Here is a 19,485-nt window from a genome sequence, read left to right on the forward strand (position 1 = left end):
GTCACTTAAGATTCCACGCGTAAGTGTTTATTTCGTGATTTACGACATTGGATCATTATAAACATTTTTCACAGTAATTTCTTCTAGAGATGAAACGGATAGTTGTTTGGCCGGATACCGGATATCCGGCCAGCTGCTAAGCTGGATAGCCGGATATCCGGCGGCCGGATAGTTGGCCCCATTGTCTCGTTGCATGTCGTGACGACTATAGCGCCACACAGGTGCTTCGAACGCGATCAGTAGGTCTATTAGTAGACTAGACTAGTCACACTTTTCGAAAATCGAATCCGTCCCAATGGAATGTCAGATTTTGCCACTTGTTTAGGTGGCAGATCAATTCGGGAGATTTTTCCACTTGTCTAGGGGGCAGATCAATTCAATTTCGGTTGCAATCGTGAGTGTGTGATTGAATAGCGAAAATTAAATTATACTCTGATTTTTAATTCGACGGAATTTTGACATTTCAGAAGTGTTGCCAACATTGAAACATTCCCACTAAGAATGGAAAGCATTTTCACAAATTAAAAAATAATCCTTTCTTGAATTTAAGGTTTCACTTGAAAAACTAAGGCTTAAAAATGTACTGATCATTTCAAAATGGTCATTTGAATTTTTATTATCATATTTTAGAAGTTACAAAAAAATTGGGAAATTATTTTTCTATTACTGGACTCCCTGGCCAATAATCCATGGGTTGCAAACCTTTTTTATGAAAATCCTTTTGTTAATAAAATCTTAGCTTCATAAAATAATCAATCTAACAAGACGCCAATTTTATAATCCAAGTTGATTATGATGACGATAATAATGATTGATGATCAATACATATTTTCGTTTATGTTAATATGTTGTTTTACTGTGTTAAAAACACGTTTTTTTTTATTTAATCTCTAAAATGTACATAATAATTAGTGTACATTGAATTCACAAAACAAACAGCAGTTCATTCTTGTAAGTTGTAGTTGATGAAATTTCATTTCATATTATTTATTAATAATTCAAAGTAAAAAAGGCTTATTACATCTGAATTGTCAAAAAATTACAGCTGTCAGAATTCCGTCGAATTAAAAATCGGACTATAGTTGCATCATGTCATCAGTGAAAAAAAAAATCGCCTATTTTATTTGGCAATATTTCGGCATTAACAGATATTTACTATTTATTTATTCGTCATTAGACTGAATAGCCCAGAAAAAGAAATTAGTTTTGAAAGGCCATAATATTATGACTTTTTTGTAACTTTTTGGATTTTAAATAAAAGCCGTCATTATTGTAAGCCATTTTATTGATATTTACCTCAAAGATTAATGTATTTATTTTTATTAATAGGACATTTTCGTACATTTTTAATATCCGGTATCCGGCCGGATAGTGAGTTACTATCCGGTATCCGGCCGGATAGTGAGTTATTATCCGGTATCCGGCCGGATAGTAAATATAGGCCGGATATCCGGCCTACCGGATAGTTACCGGATATCCGTTTCATCTCTAATTTCTTCCTAAAACGTTTTACCAGTATTTACACTTATCATTTAATGATACCTATGTCAAGAAATAAAGATTTTACATTGAGTTTCATTGACTCTATTTTTTGTTTACTTAAAAAGAGAGTGTCTGCCCACAAAGAGCGAGATAGTGATACATAGGTTGTGCTTCAATTAGGTATTCGGAGTGTGGCCTCCATTTTTATCTATAGCTTCATGGTCTCGGTATAAGTACTATACTCTATGGTCTGCTGTCTGCTGCTGTCTGACTGACGTTTGTTCTCTGATGACAGTTCTTTCTTGTTAAAATTTGTGTCCAACATGGTGAGTTTCGCGAATATTTGCCTTGAAATCCATTAAAATCTGAGAGTCAAATTAACTTTTTTAAACATTTGGTCCATATTCGTAAAGTTAGTGCTTGTTATAATTCGAGTTCTAGTTAATTTTCGTCCGTAACATATTTGATCTTGATTAAAAACAGTTCGCGGGCGAGTGATCTATTTGTTGATGTCCCGTTTTATACTTAGTTTGTAGCATTTATTTATTTATTTTAATTTTACTATCAAAAGCCATGCTTCTCAGTGACCGCATAGATCAATCACGGAAAATATTTATCTTAAAGTTTGAGGTTAAGCCCGGCTCTATGATGTTTGCCTGCAGGCTCGAGGACCTAAGAAGCATTTGAAGCGTTTGAACGCTCCCAAAGCATGGATGTTGGACAAGCTGGGCGGCGTGTACGCGCCGCGGCCGTCCACGGGCCCGCACAAGCTGCGCGAGTGCCTGCCGCTGGTCATCTTCCTGCGCAACCGCCTCAAGTACGCGCTCACCGGTAACGAGGTGCTCAAGATCGTCAAGCAGCGCCTCATCAAAGTGGACGGCAAAGTGCGGACAGACCCGACGTACCCTGCGGGCTTTATGGGTGAGCGTTTAGTATTCATCTTATAATAATAAAAAAACAGTCATGTACCTTAACTATTCGCACCACAGTGACCAAAAAAGTACCTAAGCACAGAAATCTAAAACAATCATAACTGGAAAACTCAAAAATCGCAGTACATACATGGTGATGCTCTACATCTAGGCTTTAACTTAACACCTTAGATTAATAAAACCTAGATGGATAGTCTTCATACAAACGCTTCGTCAAGAGTGAGGCAAAAATCTTATGTCATTAGTGTCAATTTTGTTGGGGAGTGTAGACAGTGAAGGCGATTTTCCCGAAAGTAGGGAAATTTTTAATACGTTTTTAATTATTTTATAACTAACAAAAACAAAACGCATCATGTACTTATTTATTTATTGAATTCAAAGTACCTACCTAATTACAATAAGATAAATCGACTGAAAAGTCTCGATTTCATAAAAAAGGAAGTGTATTTGTACGGCGAACAATTGGGAAATAAATTTTCTTGTTACTGGTATCATTCCCGTATTTAATTTTTGAAAGCCAAATTCAAGCAAAATACGCGTCGAATCGTAGTACTTACTTATGAAATGTAACACTGGTCACTTTCTTTAGTTTTTCTGATGTATTTAGACACCCTTTCACAGCACAAACCGTCTTAATTAATTAAAAGTCGTCGGACGTGTTTACCAATTTTTCACTTTGACAGTTCATGTGACGTTTACGAGTAAGCCATTCTGGCTTACTAAAATCTGCCTCACCTTTCGTGCACTGACTATCTATCTAGGTTTTATTAATCTAAGCTTAACACTACTTTTTGGGCAAGCTTTGTATATAGATTAAATCTTAATATTTTAATCATATTATAAAATATTTTACAAGCTTTTATTTAATTTCACCTGTTCTATTGATAGTGAAAAAACCCTGTCGAGTTTGGGCTCATTTTAACAAATCACCATGTAGGTTTAGAGGTTATAATATTGTTAAATATTATTATTTTAAATTTCAGATGTTGTTTCTATTGAAAAAACAAATGAACTGTTCCGTCTTATCTATGATGTCAAGGGCAGATTTACCATCCACAGGATTACTCCAGAGGAAGCAAAGGTATGCTTTATTTTTCATAAAAAAAATTACTTTGTTTAGTCACAATGATTCTTTAACCACAGAATAATAATATTGTCAATGAGAATCATTACGATTTTTAGTTGTTTAATGCAGATTATAGAGCTAAGAAATCTTTAATATAATTATGTACATTTGTTCTACGACAAAAATTGAAGGAAAGGTAAGCTGCCCCCTCCTGGCAATCTCTCACTGCCACTCTCTACACACACTGTATATTAATTCTTCCTTATAAATAAGTAATTACTAATTATTTTTATACCTTTTATTGCATGTTCTTTATTTTACACAACATGAAAAAATGCTAGTACTAAAACGACAAAAATAATTGTATGCAAGTAGTGTTGCCGAACTATACAGGGTGACTGGAACTGAAACCGCCATAGCTAATACGCGTATAGAGGAGGTCATTTGCTAATTATTGAACCTTACTTTCTATGTTCTGTTCCTGTTTAGGAGATACGTCTATTTTTTACTTTTTTCAGATTTTTCCGAAATTTGACCTAAAAATGCTTATTTTTTTTTATATCATTGGAAAGAAGAGAAGCTAGAGATATTTTAAGGATTATTGGCAATCCATTATCACCATTAATTTTTTTTTAATCGAATTCGAAGTAGATTTTTTTTCGTGGTTTGTACTTTTGTTAGACTTTGGCGGCTCGTAACTAGCTATTCAAACATTATCTGGATCAGAAATTTATTTTATTAGAATAAAGACATTCGATATTAATATCAAATAAAAAAAACTATTGAAATCACGCGAGAAAAATTTTTTAACCAGTTTCAAGGTCAAATTTCGGAAAAATTGAAAAAAGTATAAAAATTGACATATCTCCTAAACTATAAAACTTTAGCTATAGAAAGTACGGTTCAATAATTAGCAAATGACCTCCTCTATACGCGTATTAGCTATGGCGGGTTCAGTTCCAGTCACCTGTATATTGATGGTAAAACTATTGATATTTTTCATCTGTTAAAGCGTTATCTATCGATAGGCCAAAACAAGGCAATACTATTGCAATACTATCGATACTATTATTATTGGTTTTTGGGCCTTTATTTGCGCCAACTCGACCAGGTTTGATCTATTGTGGCAGTCGATACTATTGATAGTATTGCTGCTCGCGAAGAATAAACTATAGATTGTATCGATACTAATGTTGCTAGTTAATAAAAAAACTATTGATAGTATCGATATTATCGTTAGTATCGATTTATTTAAGACTATCGATAGTCTGTAAATTTGCAATAGTATTGGGTATGTTTGTTTATATTCATTTTTACAATATTTCAAATGATTCGCTTGACTTACCAACTAAACATATAACAATAATAATCTCACTTGTATTTAAAACTACCTGCATTAGTTAAGTACGGCAAATAAAATGTACCTATTGCCAATTTTGGAAACATATAATTAAATGTTATGGTTATCTATATGAAACAATTCAAGTATTCCAATAACCCTATTGTTGTGCCTATTAATTACTATTATACCCAAATATTGTAAACGATATAGATGACCCACACTGAACTGTCCCACCAAACTTAATGACAGGGGGGCGCTACCATCGTTCAACTATATGGTTTCCAACATGGCAAAAATCGGAATAGTAGGGAATTTAGTGCATGAACCCCTCTACTTTGGCATAGAAGGCTGATTTTTGCAACAGTGGTTCTTTGGGTGCTCCTGAGTGGATTTCCGTCGGTAGACATCGGGAGCCCCCCTTGTGGTAGCAGGGGGAGGGGGGGCAAGTTTCCTTCCGCCGCGCTTCACTTTAAGGCCCATATCTTCAAAACTATGGGTATTAGGGCAAGTGTGGTATCATTTTTGGATAATTAAAGGATGGCGAATTCATTTCTAGAACACACTTTTTGCCTTTTCATACAAAAAAATAGAAATATTGAACAAAATTCACAAAAACCAAAAAGTATTTTTTTAAATAAACGTCGTTTACTTTTAAACCACTGGAAATAATCTAATAAAAAAAATATGTCCTGAAAGCTACATTTATCAGGATTATAAAAATATAGCATTGTAATTGTATGGTACGTTTTTCGCAAAAAGTAGGTGAAAAAAATTTTTTCTTCAGGACACAGCGGGCGAATTTTATTGCGCATCGGAAAAAAATATTTATTTTATCCATGAATTCATACTATTTGGTTCATAAGCAAGCAAGGATTATTATTTTAGAATTTATTTAGAGTTGCTGGCACATCAATCTACCATGATTTGTATATTTTCGTCAATTGATTTTGAACTCTGTGTGTGAGACATAAGGTTGAAAATAGAAAAGAAAGCACTAAATAAATAACTTTAATTTGTCTAAACGTCACAACCTCCTTAAGCGTTCACTATGTTCGAAGTGTTTACAGTAGACGCCCGTTTGCGTTCCCAAGGCCATCTTTGCAGTGGCGGCGTAAGTCCTAAGGCACCCCCTGGTAACCCCCACGATTTTGGGGTTACCTACCGATTCCAAGATTGATAGACAATGACATAGACCGCAGACTTGCTATGCAGATGCGCCAGTGAGTACTAATCTGTGCGACATGTGTCACCCCCTGATGCTTGGCACCAGGTCTTTTCTAGTCGTCCCTTGTTCAAGATCTATCCACTTATTAGATCAATCCAAGGGGTTCGCGTATAGGATCAGGTGCAAGCAACCGACTCAGTCTTCCCTTTACCCGACTGGTTGGGGGTGGACCAGAGTCGATAGCAACATGGAGCCTATATGGACCGGTTTGCCCGTAGCTGCCGAGGCTTGCCTGGAAATGGCGAGATGTAAGTGCAAGAAGTAGTGCAGAAGCTGGTGCTGTCTGAAAAAAACAACTAAAACGGTCACAGCCGTAACCTTTGTGCTAAAAATATCTCCCGTACTTAGGCCAGTAGAATTAAACACAAAAATTGATTAAATCGGAAATAATTCCTACAAAAGATTTTTTTGCTTTAATGGCTTCATTGGTTGCTCATTAAGACTCTCCTAAGTTTTCGACTTCGACGGAGTTGTTCTTAAGTGGTGGGGGCCCTCGAAAGGGGCGTTTTTTCGGTTTTCCGGTTATACCGCGTAAAGGACTTACCCTATCGAAAAGTGGTCTTCATGACGGTTAAAGGGCACTTAATCCTGCATTGAATAAGACCAAATTCATATGTTTTGGACAAACCGTTCTCGCGCTAAAGTTCGGCAAAGTAGAAAATATACGTATAATTAATGACCCTCTCCACGTCCAATGGCTTGTTACCCACATGCTTCCAAGCCTTGTAAAGGGTCGCCTTAACCAGTGTAACCCTAACAAAGCTCACGAGTTTGATTCGCTTATCCTTGTTCGTCCCAGCCGTTCCTTAACTGCGGTTGCTGCACCTCTTCCTGGCACTCTCCTGAACGACTCTGTGTTACCTAATGTGGCTGCCCCTCTTCCTTGTACCCTCCTGTACGATTTCATTGCTTAGCCATATGCCTGGTCCAAGGTTCGACGCCACAAAATCAACTTCGTACGAGTGAAAATAGTTTAAATACAATTTCCCGTGCTTGCAACATTTTTCTTTACTGCTTCGCCTCTATTAGTCGTAGAGTGATTGTATATATCCTATAGCCTTCCTCAATGTATGAGCTATTCAACACAAAAGTTATGATTTCAATTAAACTAGTAATTCTTAAGATTAGCGCGTTCAAACAAACAAACAAAAAACTCTTCAGCGTTTTAATATGAACTTGTTGTTGTTGATTTTTGGCGTCGAACCTTAGACCAGGCATACGGCTAGGCAACGTAGTCATGCAGGAGGATACAAGGAAGAGGGGCAGCCACAGTATACCCTGATTTTTTAGAATCCGGCAGAGATGTAAACAAACACTTTCTTACACAATTACACCATAATCACTTACGTGTTCATAATATCATACACATTATTTAACAAGCCCATGAAACCAACTTTATTTTCACGTTTATACAAGTTAAAAATCAATCTTTGAAACAAATTATTTTAGCAAAATACGTGGACGATGATAATTTGTGAGACTTGTCAAATTGACTTGACGTTTAAAATCATGTGTTATCTCCATATTGTCTATGACTTGTCTCTGACACATCAGTGCTGTAACCCGTGAGTCATAGACAATAATCTGTAAATTTAATCGATATTATTTTAAGTATTCACTTATACCGATTACTGATTAATTTTAAATAAAAAATAATATACGATACTTTGTTTAGTTTTCCAGCGTTAACTTCGACAATATTGGAGATAACGTAAAAATAATTCTTTTTCGGAGTCAGTTTAATTTTTAGTCTTACTAATATTATAAATACGAAAGTTTGTGTGGATGTCTGGATGTTTGTTACACTTTCACGCAAAAACTACTGAACAGATTTTGATGAAACTTTACAGTACAGTACAGCAGTACTAGGCAGTCTGTGTTCAACTATCACTCGGGTCGGACGTTCCTATCGCAAGACCTTTGGTTCACTCAGTTCCGATACGACTCTAGTGCTGTGTGTAATTATTTTCGTTAATACACTGAGTTTTATAATTTCTACGAGTGGATTTCATTTTGCCTGAGACCTACGCCATGAACCCTGAACCAGAAGACCCTGTCGCCAGCGACAGCGACGCTCATCCATCCCTGGCGTCGACCAGAATAACAATGTATAGGCTATAATTTATGACGATCTGTGACAAACTAAAGGATGATGGGCACAAATGTATGGAAAGTGGTACCCGCTCCAATAGCCATAACCAATATATATTTTAAAAGGCCTTTAGATGTAGGAAAATGTCTGCTATGGGGCCAGTTCCAATTCACGTTTTGAAAGCAGTAATTCCACTAAGTATTATAATGAAAGTATAACACAATTATCCATGTATACGAGTATGTATTATGACTACAATCTATTAATATAACTAAAAGAAGCATTGAAAAGGAAAGTATTATACCTACGATGAACTACCCAAGCTATTAGCCCTGTATTCGCTTTCATCATCATCATCATGATCATTTTAGCCATAGGACGTCCAGTTGAACATAGGCCTCCCCCAATGATTTCCACAATGGCCGGTTGGTGGCGGCCTGCATCCAGCGCCTTCCCGCTACCTTTATGAGGTCGTCGGTCCATCTTGTGGGTGGACTTATTGGGTCTTGTGGGTTTATTCGCTTTAGCAACCCATAATAAAACCCTTAAGAAGTAATAAAACTTTAACCCCTTTATTAATACAAGTTCCACCCTAGTTGAACTCTGGCTTAAATTGTCATTTGGTATGGAAATGTCATTTTAATCCAAGGTTCTTCACTGTAGGTAACACAGAGTCATTCAGGTGAGTGCCAGGAAGAGGTGCAGCAACCGCAGTTAAGGAACGGCTGGGACGAACAAGGATAGGCGCATCAAGCTCGTAAGCCTTGATAGGGTTACACTGGTTGAGGTGGCCCTTTTCAAGACTTGGAAGCCTGTGGGTAACAAACCATTGGACGTGGAGAGGGTCATTAATTATACGTATATTTTCTACTTTGCCTAACTTTAGCGCGAGAACGGTTTGTCCAAAACATATGAATTTGGTCTTATTCAATGCAGGATTAAGTGCCCTTCAACCGTCATGAAGACCACTTTTTGATAGATTAAGTCCTTTACGCGGTATAACCGGAAAACCGAAAAACTGCCCCTTTCGGGGGCCCCCACCACTTAAGCACAACTCCGTCGAAGTCGAAAACTTAGGAGAGTCTTAATGGGCAACCAATGAAGCCATTAAAACAATAAAATCTTTTGTAGGAATTATTTCCGATTTAAAAGCTAATTCTACCGGACTAACTATGATTGTGAAACCTCATTTTCCTCACACTTACCTTTCTGTTAAATCACTGGTACGATAGTATGTAGAAATAAAAGTGTTAATTAAAATAATAATAATCATTAAGACGTTTAGACAAATTAGTTACTTATTTAGTGCTTTCTTCTTATATTTTCAATATTAAAATGTATTTAAGCTATTTTCAACCTTATGTCTCAAACATAGAGTTCAAAATCAATTGACAAAAAAATACAAATCATGGTAGATTGATGTGCCAGCAACTCTAAATAAATTCTAAAATAATAATCCTTGCTTGCTTATGAACCAAATAGTATGAATTCATGGATAAAATAAATATTTTTTTCCGATGCGCAATAAAATTCGCCCGCTGTGTCCTGAAAAAAAATTTTTTTCACCTACTTTTTGCGAAAAAAGTACCATACAATGTTATATTTTTATAATCCTGATAAATGTAGCTTTCAGGACATATTTTTTTTATTAGATTATCTCCAGTGGTTTAAAAGTAAACGACGTTTATTTAAAAAAATACTTTTTGGTTTTGGTGAATTTTGTTCAATATTTCTATTTTTTTGTATGAAAAGGCAAAAAGTGTGTTCTAGAAATGAATTCGCCATCCTTTAATTATCTGAAAATGATACCACACTTGCCCTAATACCCATAGTTTTGAAGATATGGGCCTTAAAGTGAAGCGCGGCGGAAGGAAACTTGCCCCCCCTCCCCCTGCTACCACAGGGGGGGCTCCCGATGTCTACCGACGGAAATCCACTCAGGAGCACCCAAAGAACCATTGTTGCAAAAATGAGCCTTCTATACCAAAGTGGAGGGGTGTCCATACAAATCATTGCACTAAATTCCCTACTAGAACCAGCGATTCAGTATTGACGGTGGCGCCCCACTGTATGTCACGGATAGGACAGTTCAGTAATTTGGAACTATACTATTGTAAATTGCCAAACTATCGATAGTCTATCTAGACTAGAACAATCGATAGTATCGATAGCTTTTTATTCAAAAGCGACAATACTATCGATACTATTGATAGTTTATTCTTCACGAGCAACAATACTATCGATAATATCGATAGTATTGCACATATTCAATAGTATTGCCTCGTTTTGAGCTATCGATAGTATCGACAGTATCGATACTATCGATAGTTTGGCTATCGATAGACTATCGATCGGCAACACTATATGCAAGGTTAATATAATTTTGAAAGCTCTTAGCGCAAACGGAAAAAAAGGAATAAATTCCGCGATACAAGCTTTCGAAATTATTTGAACCTTGCATACAATAGGGATAGGGAAAAGTAAAAATCGTTCAAAATTTTAAAGAAATATCATATTTTGATTAACTTTTGTGTAAAAATTGTAAGGATTCTGGGGATTTTAGGGATTGAGGTGGAGCCAGCAGCACTACTTAGGTTGCCGATACAAACAAAAAAATAGAAGTATTTGAAAAATTGTGGCCGTGGTAATGTAAAATATCATAAGGGGTGTCAATTTTCGACGAATTTCATTATTTATTGTGTAACTTAAAAAATAATTGAGATAGATTTTTTTTTCTTATTTTTCCTAAAGTACCCATGACTATGTCCGCCCTGTGGCGCCGGCTTATCGTTGAATTTTGGGACACGTTGTATATTAAGTACAAAATAAAGACAGTCACATAGTGAAAAAAAAAATCTGCCCCCTTACAGCTCCATCATCGGACCCTGGATACGAATAATGAAACACGAATAGGTATAATATGTAAAATATTATATTAAGTACAAAATAAAGACAGTCACATAGTGAAAAAAAAAACTGCCCCCTTACAGCTCCATAATCGGACCCTGGATACGAAATATTCGTCAAGACGAATCACACAAGCCCAAACTCCATATGGTTCTATTGTTTTGTTACGGAGGTGGCCATTGCATCTCCTCCAGATCCATTATCAGACAGAGCTAAGAAATAAATAAATAAATATTATTATAAGTAAACAAATAACTAAAATAATTCATCTTACTATCTTACTCTTTACTAGTCTTACTAATATTATAAATACGAAAGTTTGTGTGGATGTCTGGATGTTTGTTACACTTTCACGCAAAAACTACTGAACAGATTTTGATGAAACTTTACAGTACAGTACAGCAGTACTAGGCAGTCTGTGTTCAACTATCACTCGGGTCGGACGTTCCTATCGCAAGACCTTTGGTTCACTCAGTTCCGATACGACTCTAGTGCTGTGTGTAATTATTTTCGTTAATACACTGAGTTTATTAATTTCTACGAGTGGATTTCATTTTGCCTGAGACCTACGCCATGAACCCTGAACCAGAAGACCCTGTCGCCAGCGACAGCGACGCTCATCCATCCCTGGCGTCGACCAGAATAACAATGTATAGGCTATAATTTATGACGATCTGTGACAAACTAAATTTCAAGCGGGTGAAGCCGCGGGCAATACTACATATTTCATACTAGCTTTTTGCCCGCGACTTCTTCTGCGATGAAGTGGAAAATGGTTCTAATAGAATTAAAATATTCTAAGAAAATTAATTTTGTTAAATGATTATATTTTTTGATATAAAATCTACACATCATTATGTTTAAATATTTGAATACTTACAAAATTATGAGATCTTTCTAAAACAAAATTAAAACACTACACCTGCCGCAGATTTCTTTGTAAACAATGTTTTTTTGTTTTTCCTTCAGGTGCTAAAATCACCAGGCTATTGTGTGCGCATACTCTGGAGTATTCCACATACAACTGGTCGTCGGAGAAGCATAGATTTCCATTAAGTCTACTCCCGCTACCATATGGAACTCCGCTAAAACTCGTGAGGGCGCCAACACTTGCTTTTGTATCGAAAATTAGTATGAGCAGCTGCGCACGCGGTTGCCCGTTGCAGGCTCTATGCAACCACACTATTTTAAACCGTGGTCCCTAAGCATGAGATGGGAAACTGCACTCTCTTGAATTCTCTTGAATTTGATGGTGTTAGGGGAATCCTAGGAATGAATACAGACTTTCCAATGGAATCTCCTCATCAATATTGCGAAATTGCGAGTTGCAATGCAATGTTACGTTTTCACTTGTTATTTTATTGTAATCTGACCTTGATTTTTCAAACACGTGTCAAAATAAAAAAAATAATTTAAATCAAAAGTACTAAGGAATATTTCATTGATATCAACTTAGAAACAAGCACAGATCACAGAAACTAAAGGGAAATGTGACAAGGGACAAATTGGAACATATTGCTTGTGAAAGCAATGATGACAGTAGCGACGTCATTATGTAAACAGTTTATATTGCTTGCATAGTACTAAAGATTATTCGAACGTTGAATACTGATACCGCAATGGATAATGAGCACATAATTTGATTTCTTTGTGTGTGTGAATTTCTAATACGACACTGAGTTTCGAACTCAGCGCATTACTTAGCATCTCTCTATATTTCTATGGAACCAAGTTATCTCCAAAATAACATTCCACACCTTTTTAACCTAGTCAGGTAATAATTTTAATAAAATACGAAGCACGTCATCTATCAATAGGATATATGTATATTTTAGAAGTTAATAAATTATGCATAAAATATAAACACTTTAGAAGTTTAGTTAAATCGTAGAATTTCTGAAAAACAAGTACTAAAATCGTACTGAAAAAAAAAGTATTAATATGTTATCTAATTTATTTATTAAACGTCGAATTTTATCAAAGATTTTGGACTAAAGTTTTTGAAAATATTTTATAGCCAACATAGAAAAAAATTAGGATTCTAAATCGTGAAAGAAATTTTTTTCGGAGCCTATTGCCTCCAAACAAACAAACAAACAATTAAATCTTTCCTCTTTTATTAGTATAGATTTAACAACAGAACAAAACGCTTCTTTTTCTTCTTCACGAAACAAAACTCAAAGCGGATAAATAAATAAACAAATCTTTGGACAATTTCACAGCGCCATCTAGTCCAAAAGTAGGCAACCAATATGCTTGTGTTAAGGGTGCTATCATAATGGATATACTTTTTTATAATTTATTTATTAAATTAAATACATGGTACCTACATATTATACATAGTTACACCCAGATCCGTCAAAGAAATTAAAATTCATCATTTCAATTTCTGCTCGGCCGGCCGACTCGAAACAGCCTCTCGGCATAGTATCAAATGTATTTGGTCGCCGTACAAATCACCGCTTCACGACACGAACGCACGTAAACGTCACGGCGGGAAAAATGACACACGTCCTGCCTTGACGGGCGCTCGCGCCATACTAATCGATGTCGGCTTGCGCATTGTAATTTATACTGATATTCACATCAATATTTTGACAAAGTGGTTACTAATATTTAAACAATAACTGTAGAAATCAATTCTACAATGAATATTCTTTATTTTGGGATACTTTTATTGCAGTTATTGCTGTGTTTTTAAACCAAAAACCACGATCAAAATGTGACGTTAATCTTCAAATTTGCCAAATTATTTTTAGATTTTACTCAATAATGGTAATGAAATTCAAGAATCTATTTCATTAATGAACTACAAGAATATATGTCCGATGATTACTTTATATTTTTAAGCTTATTATATGAGCATAAATAATAGATACAGGACTTTGAAAATGAGTCTGCGGCAATTTTTTCGTAAAATGGTTGTGGGAGATGGGGCACTGTGAATTAAGTAAAAGAGTTTTAGTAAATCCGTTTCATTAATGGTCAACAACAAGGATTGACCTATCTTTCGCAGTTATTAAATAATCTCTGGGTGTTGCTTAAGATAGTAATTCATGCTTCCAAAATCTTAGAAATTCGCACGAAAATGTAAAATGGCTCTTAAATCGAAATTTTATTTAGTCCATCAGACAGATAAAAAAATTTTGGAAATATTTTAGAATTTTTTTCATAATGTAATACATAATTACAGAATTATATTGAGTTAAAATGTCGCGTGACGTCACTTTTGAGTAAAAAATCTACTCAAACGTGACGTAACGCGCCATTTCAACTCGATGTAGCACTGTTATTATTTAATTAAGAAAGAAAATAAAAAATATGAGTCTAATATTTTCTAATTATTTGTCTGTCGTTTTAGTACTAGCATTTTTTTTGTGTTAAGTGTAAAATAATGTTCCTTACAGAATACAGATTAACCTAAAAAGACCTTAACCGTCAGCCCACTTTAAAAACGTGACAGAATACAACTGGCGGTCTAAAAAACTATTATGTATCTATATAAAATTAAAAGAATTATCCTCTAATTCCTAAGCATTAAGGAATTTTACCTTCTATCATCAGCTCCTCAATATAATAACTTAAGAAAAAACATGAAAAACGATATGTGCCTATAAAATTTGAGGGTTGCCCTCGATTTCCCTAGGATCCCATCATCAGACCCTGACTTGGTGACAATGGGACCACCTAGGGAGTATAGGGTTATCAAACAAAAAAAAACCATGCACTCGAATTGAGAACCTCCTCCTTTTTTTATGTCGGTTAAAAATAAATGAGTAAAGGACAATGCTCACGAAGTATGGAAAAAAACCCAGGCCCGGCGCAAATGAAATCCATTTTGTATTTTCCAGTATAAGTTGTGCAAAGTGAAGCGCGTAGCGACGGGCCCCAAGAACGTGCCCTACCTCGTGACGCACGACGGCCGCACGCTGCGCTACCCCGACCCGCTCATCAAGGTCAACGACTCCGTGCAGCTGGACATCGCCTCCTCGAAGATCATGGACTTCATCAAGTTTGAATCAGGTGACTTTTCTGACTACTGTCAATTTTTATTATTGTTTGTCTGATAGTGGAAAATTTAAATCCACTCAGCCATAATTTTCTATGTAAATTCCATTTTGGAAATACCTAATTAATTTCTGTCAACTAACCAAATTATTAAAACCAGCGCTATAGTCCGATTTTTAATTCGGCGGAATTCTGACAGCTGTAATTTTTTGACAATTTAGATTAAGAAAACTTTTTTGCTTTGAATTATTAATAAAAAAATATGAAATGATGTTACATCAAGTACAACTTACAAGAATGAATTATTGTTTGTTTTGTGAATTCAATGTACACTAATTATTATTATGTACATTTTAGAGATTAAATAGAAAAAAACGTGTTTTTAACACAGTAAAACAACATAATTATCATAAACGAAAATATGTATTGATCATCATTATCATCATCATAATCAACTTGGATTAGAAAATTGGCATCTTGTTGTTGGCTATTTGGCATCTTGATGTTGGCTATTTTATGAAGCGAAGATTTTACTAACAAAAGAATTTTCATAAAAAAGGTTTCTAACCTATGGATTATTGGCCGGGGAGTCCAGTAGTAGAAAAATAATGTCACTATTTTTTTTGTAACTTCAAAACTATGATTAAAACTCAAATAACCATTTAGATTAATGATCAGTAGAATTTTAAGTCTTAGTTTTTAATTTGTGAAAATGCTCTCCATTCTTAGTGGGAATGTTTCAATGTTGGTAACACTTCTGTCAAAATTCCGTGGAATTAAAAATCAGACTATAGATCGTTTATAATGTCTAAATCGCACTAAAGTAAGGCGATTAAGGGCCAGTTTCCCATATTCATTCCTTGTCCAAATCCGGATTGCAACTGTCAAAGAACAGACATTTTGTATGAACTCCGTCCCCAGAACTGTAGCACTTTAAATACCTACCTTATATGATAGTACATGCTAATACTATAATTTTATTATATGACAACTCAAGTCTGATATGTCTCAGTAAAAAGTTATGTCAAAAAATAAAAAAATCATAATGAACCCTAGAAAATACACATTAAATCACTTTTGACCAATTTAAAATGGTATATCAGGAGAGCTCGACACTGGGCCAAATCGACTCCTGCGACAACTCGACCCCTGTGACAACTCAAACCCTGCGACAACTCGATTTTTTTCAACTTATCTATACTTTTGACTTACTTCAAATGGTTCCACGACTGCTGGACCCTACGACAGTTCGACCCCGATGACAACTGGACCCTTGCGACAACAGTTTGAGTAGGTCAAAAGTAATTTAATCGAGTTGTCGCAGGGTTTGAGATGTCGTAGGGTTAAACTGTCGTAGGGTCCAGCAGTTTTGAAACCATTTAAAGTAAGTCAAAAGTGTTGTGTTGAAAAAATCAAGTTGTCGCAGGGGTCGAGTTGTCTCGGGCTCAAGCTGTCGTGATACCCTTTGATTGAAGTTGGTCAAAAGTGATTTACCTAGTATGTATGTATTTTTTCAGAGTTGATTATGAATTTTTATTTTTGATATAACTTTTTTCTGAGACATGTCACACTTGAGCTGTCTTACAATAAAATTATAGTACCTATTAGCATGGTCTATCATACAGGGTGGAAACGATAAGTGATCTCACCCGATTATTTCTAAACTATACAAGATATCGAAAAACTGGTTACTGATCCTGAAAGTGCTTCACGAGCTCTTTCAAACGGTGCTAATAATAGGTTTCAGAATATACTGGAACTATCCGAAAATTCAGTGTTTTCAGCTTCCATACATTTGGTAAAGTTACATAATTTTAAAAACTTCACAAGATATCGTAAAACTGGTTACTGATCCTAAAAGTGCTTCACGAGCTCTATCCAACGGTATCAATATCAAGTTACAGAATAAACTGGATCTATCCTAAAATTCAATGTTTCCGTCTTCCATACATTTAGTACTATCACAGTCATGGCACTCATCTCTTGATAATTTTATAGCAAGTAAAGCCTGAAACTTATGTTTTTCACTAATAATTTTAAATAAGATGCAAGTTACGAGTTTATTTAACCGACTTTTTAAGTTTATTAACTAACAAAAAATAAATTACACTTCTAATAATGTGTCGTCGGCATACATTTAGTATGGAAGCTGGAAATATTGAATTTTGGGATAGTTCCAGTTTATTCTGTAACCTATTATTGGTACCGTTTGAAAGAGCTTGTGGAACACTTTCAGGATCAGTAACCAGTTTTTCGATATCTTGTATAGTTTAGAAATAATCGAGTGAGATCACTTATCGTTTCCACCCTGTATAAGGTAGGTATTAAAGTGCTACAGTTCTGGGGACGTTTTGTCCCATTGTTCTTTGTATCTGTTTTCGATTAAATCTCCATAATTTTTGATGCATTTACACTTTAAGGTCTCTACCCACTACACTGTATCATATCATGACCGTGTTAGCAACGTGTCAGGCACGAAAAGCAACACGATACGCTCTACTATGCCCACTGAACGGATCGACGGCGTTCTGTGTAACATTTGTTGACGCTCCGTGCATGGCACGCGACGGTGTTGTTCGGTGACGGAACGGTCTACTGGGAACAGTGTCATACTTTTCAGTACAAATAATATTTATTTGCCTGACACGTTCGTAGCACGGTCATGGTATGATACGGTGTAGTGGGTAGAGACCTTTAATATTTTTTAAATAGTCTTAAAATTAATATGAAAAAACACGAATAAACCTACACTAAAAAGTAGAAAATAATAATTATACATAATGTATATCTTTATGACTTAAACTTATGATTTAAACCTTATTAGTGTAAATGCATCGGAAATTGTGTATATTTAATCTAAAACTGCATTAGATTTGACACTTGAAACCCGTATTTGGACAAGGATTAAAAATAAAAAATAAAATTCATAAAATTCATTTATTTTTGCAAATAGGCTTTTAAAAAGCACTTTTACACATCCCAATATTAACCCTACCACTGCTTCGGGACAATAAATGGGCCAGTGCTGAGAAGAAGCAGCGCAGCATTGAATATGGGAAACGGGCGTAAATCAACTGCATAAATATTTCAGTAACCCTGAACGATTTAAATAAAAAAAAGATTATTGAATAAACTCTTTATTTACAAAACGTATAAATTTACAACAATTTAGTGGAAGGTGTATTCCTGTCATGTATAATATTTGTGTCTGGGCAGGCAACCTGTGCATGATCACGGGCGGCAGGAACTTGGGGCGCGTGGGCACCATCGTGTCGCGCGAGCGCCACCCCGGCTCCTTCGACATCGTGCACATCCGCGACTCCACCGGACACACCTTCGCCACCAGGTCTGTCGCAACAAAACACAAAAGTTAATGATAAGCTTAACATTAGACCATTAGTTTTGATATTCAAGGATTTGTCACACTGGATGCGGTCTGCGGCATCTATGTTCGGTGCGGGCTGCGTTCACTTTGACCTGACCGCAGAACTCATCCCGTGTGACAAATCCTGTTAGTTCAAACCATCTGGATCAAAAAACAAGGCCTGTAAACACACAATTTAACTTGCTACTTTAGTTGACAACTAACTTTAGTTGTCGACACTCTGCTTCAAGCGGTCCGTGTATTGCCGGCCTAAGGGTGGGTTGCACCATTTATTATTAAAGTTACGGTTAAAGTAAGTTGGTGCAACTTCTTATTTTTGCCTAAGTTGTCTTGTTTTTATCTTTTTTTTTTCTATTGCTTCATTATGCAAAACTAGCTTTTTCCCGCGGCATCACCCGCGTGAAATTTAGTTTGTCACAAATCGTCATAAATTTTAGCCTATATGTTATTCTGGGTTATAAACAATAACACTGTAAAGTTTCATCAAAATCCGTTCAGTAGTTTTTGCGTGAAAGAGTAACAAACATCCACACAAACTTTCGCCAACAAATTGAATGTTGCCAACGTTTATACATTTTGGTTGTTGCAGACTGAACAACGTGTTCATCATCGGCAAGGGCACGAAGGCGTACATCTCGCTGCCGCGCGGCAAGGGCGTGCGCCTCACCATCGCGGAGGAGCGCGACAAGCGCATCGCGGCCAAGGTGGCCGGCCAGTAGATATAAGTCGACCAATAAAACATCAAAAAACATCAAAACCCTACCGATGTCTTTTATTCATTCTTCGTCTCCGATGGCGCATCCACACATGCCGGGCGGCACGGCCGGCGGCCAGGACGGCACACTGGCGAGGCATTTTGAAAGCCGGCGGCATGTGTGGACACGCCATAACATTGAAGCGGCCACATAGGCTCTGTCACAGATAAATGTGAAACCATTCCCCCCTGGGCCACACACATCGCGTTCAACGTGCGTGTTTTTACACTAGTCTATCATTATTTTATTCTGATAATTTTCGTTTAAGCCCATAGGCCAGTAGAATTAGAT

At 36.0% G+C, this 19,485-nt stretch overlaps 1 protein-coding gene across 1 annotated transcript; it reads left to right on the forward strand.

Annotated features, from left to right (window-relative positions):
* The first annotated feature begins 1,702 nt into the window (after window positions 1–1,702).
* On the forward strand, window positions 1,703–19,201 carry RpS4 (ribosomal protein S4). Its single transcript, XM_028305554.1, has 6 exons — window positions 1,703–1,808; window positions 2,145–2,403; window positions 3,398–3,495; window positions 14,898–15,069; window positions 18,271–18,400; window positions 19,029–19,201. The coding sequence occupies exons 1-6, from the start codon at window positions 1,806–1,808 to the stop codon at window positions 19,156–19,158; spliced, it is 792 nt and encodes a 263-aa protein (XP_028161355.1). The 5' UTR covers window positions 1,703–1,805; the 3' UTR covers window positions 19,159–19,201.
* The last annotated feature ends 284 nt before the right edge of the window (window positions 19,202–19,485 follow it).

The sequence above is a fragment of the Ostrinia furnacalis genome, unplaced genomic scaffold (genome assembly GCF_004193835.3).
Source record: "Ostrinia furnacalis isolate ACB-3 unplaced genomic scaffold, ASM419383v2 OfSCF1733, whole genome shotgun sequence".
In the NCBI taxonomy this organism is placed as follows: Eukaryota; Metazoa; Arthropoda; class Insecta; order Lepidoptera; family Crambidae; genus Ostrinia; species Ostrinia furnacalis.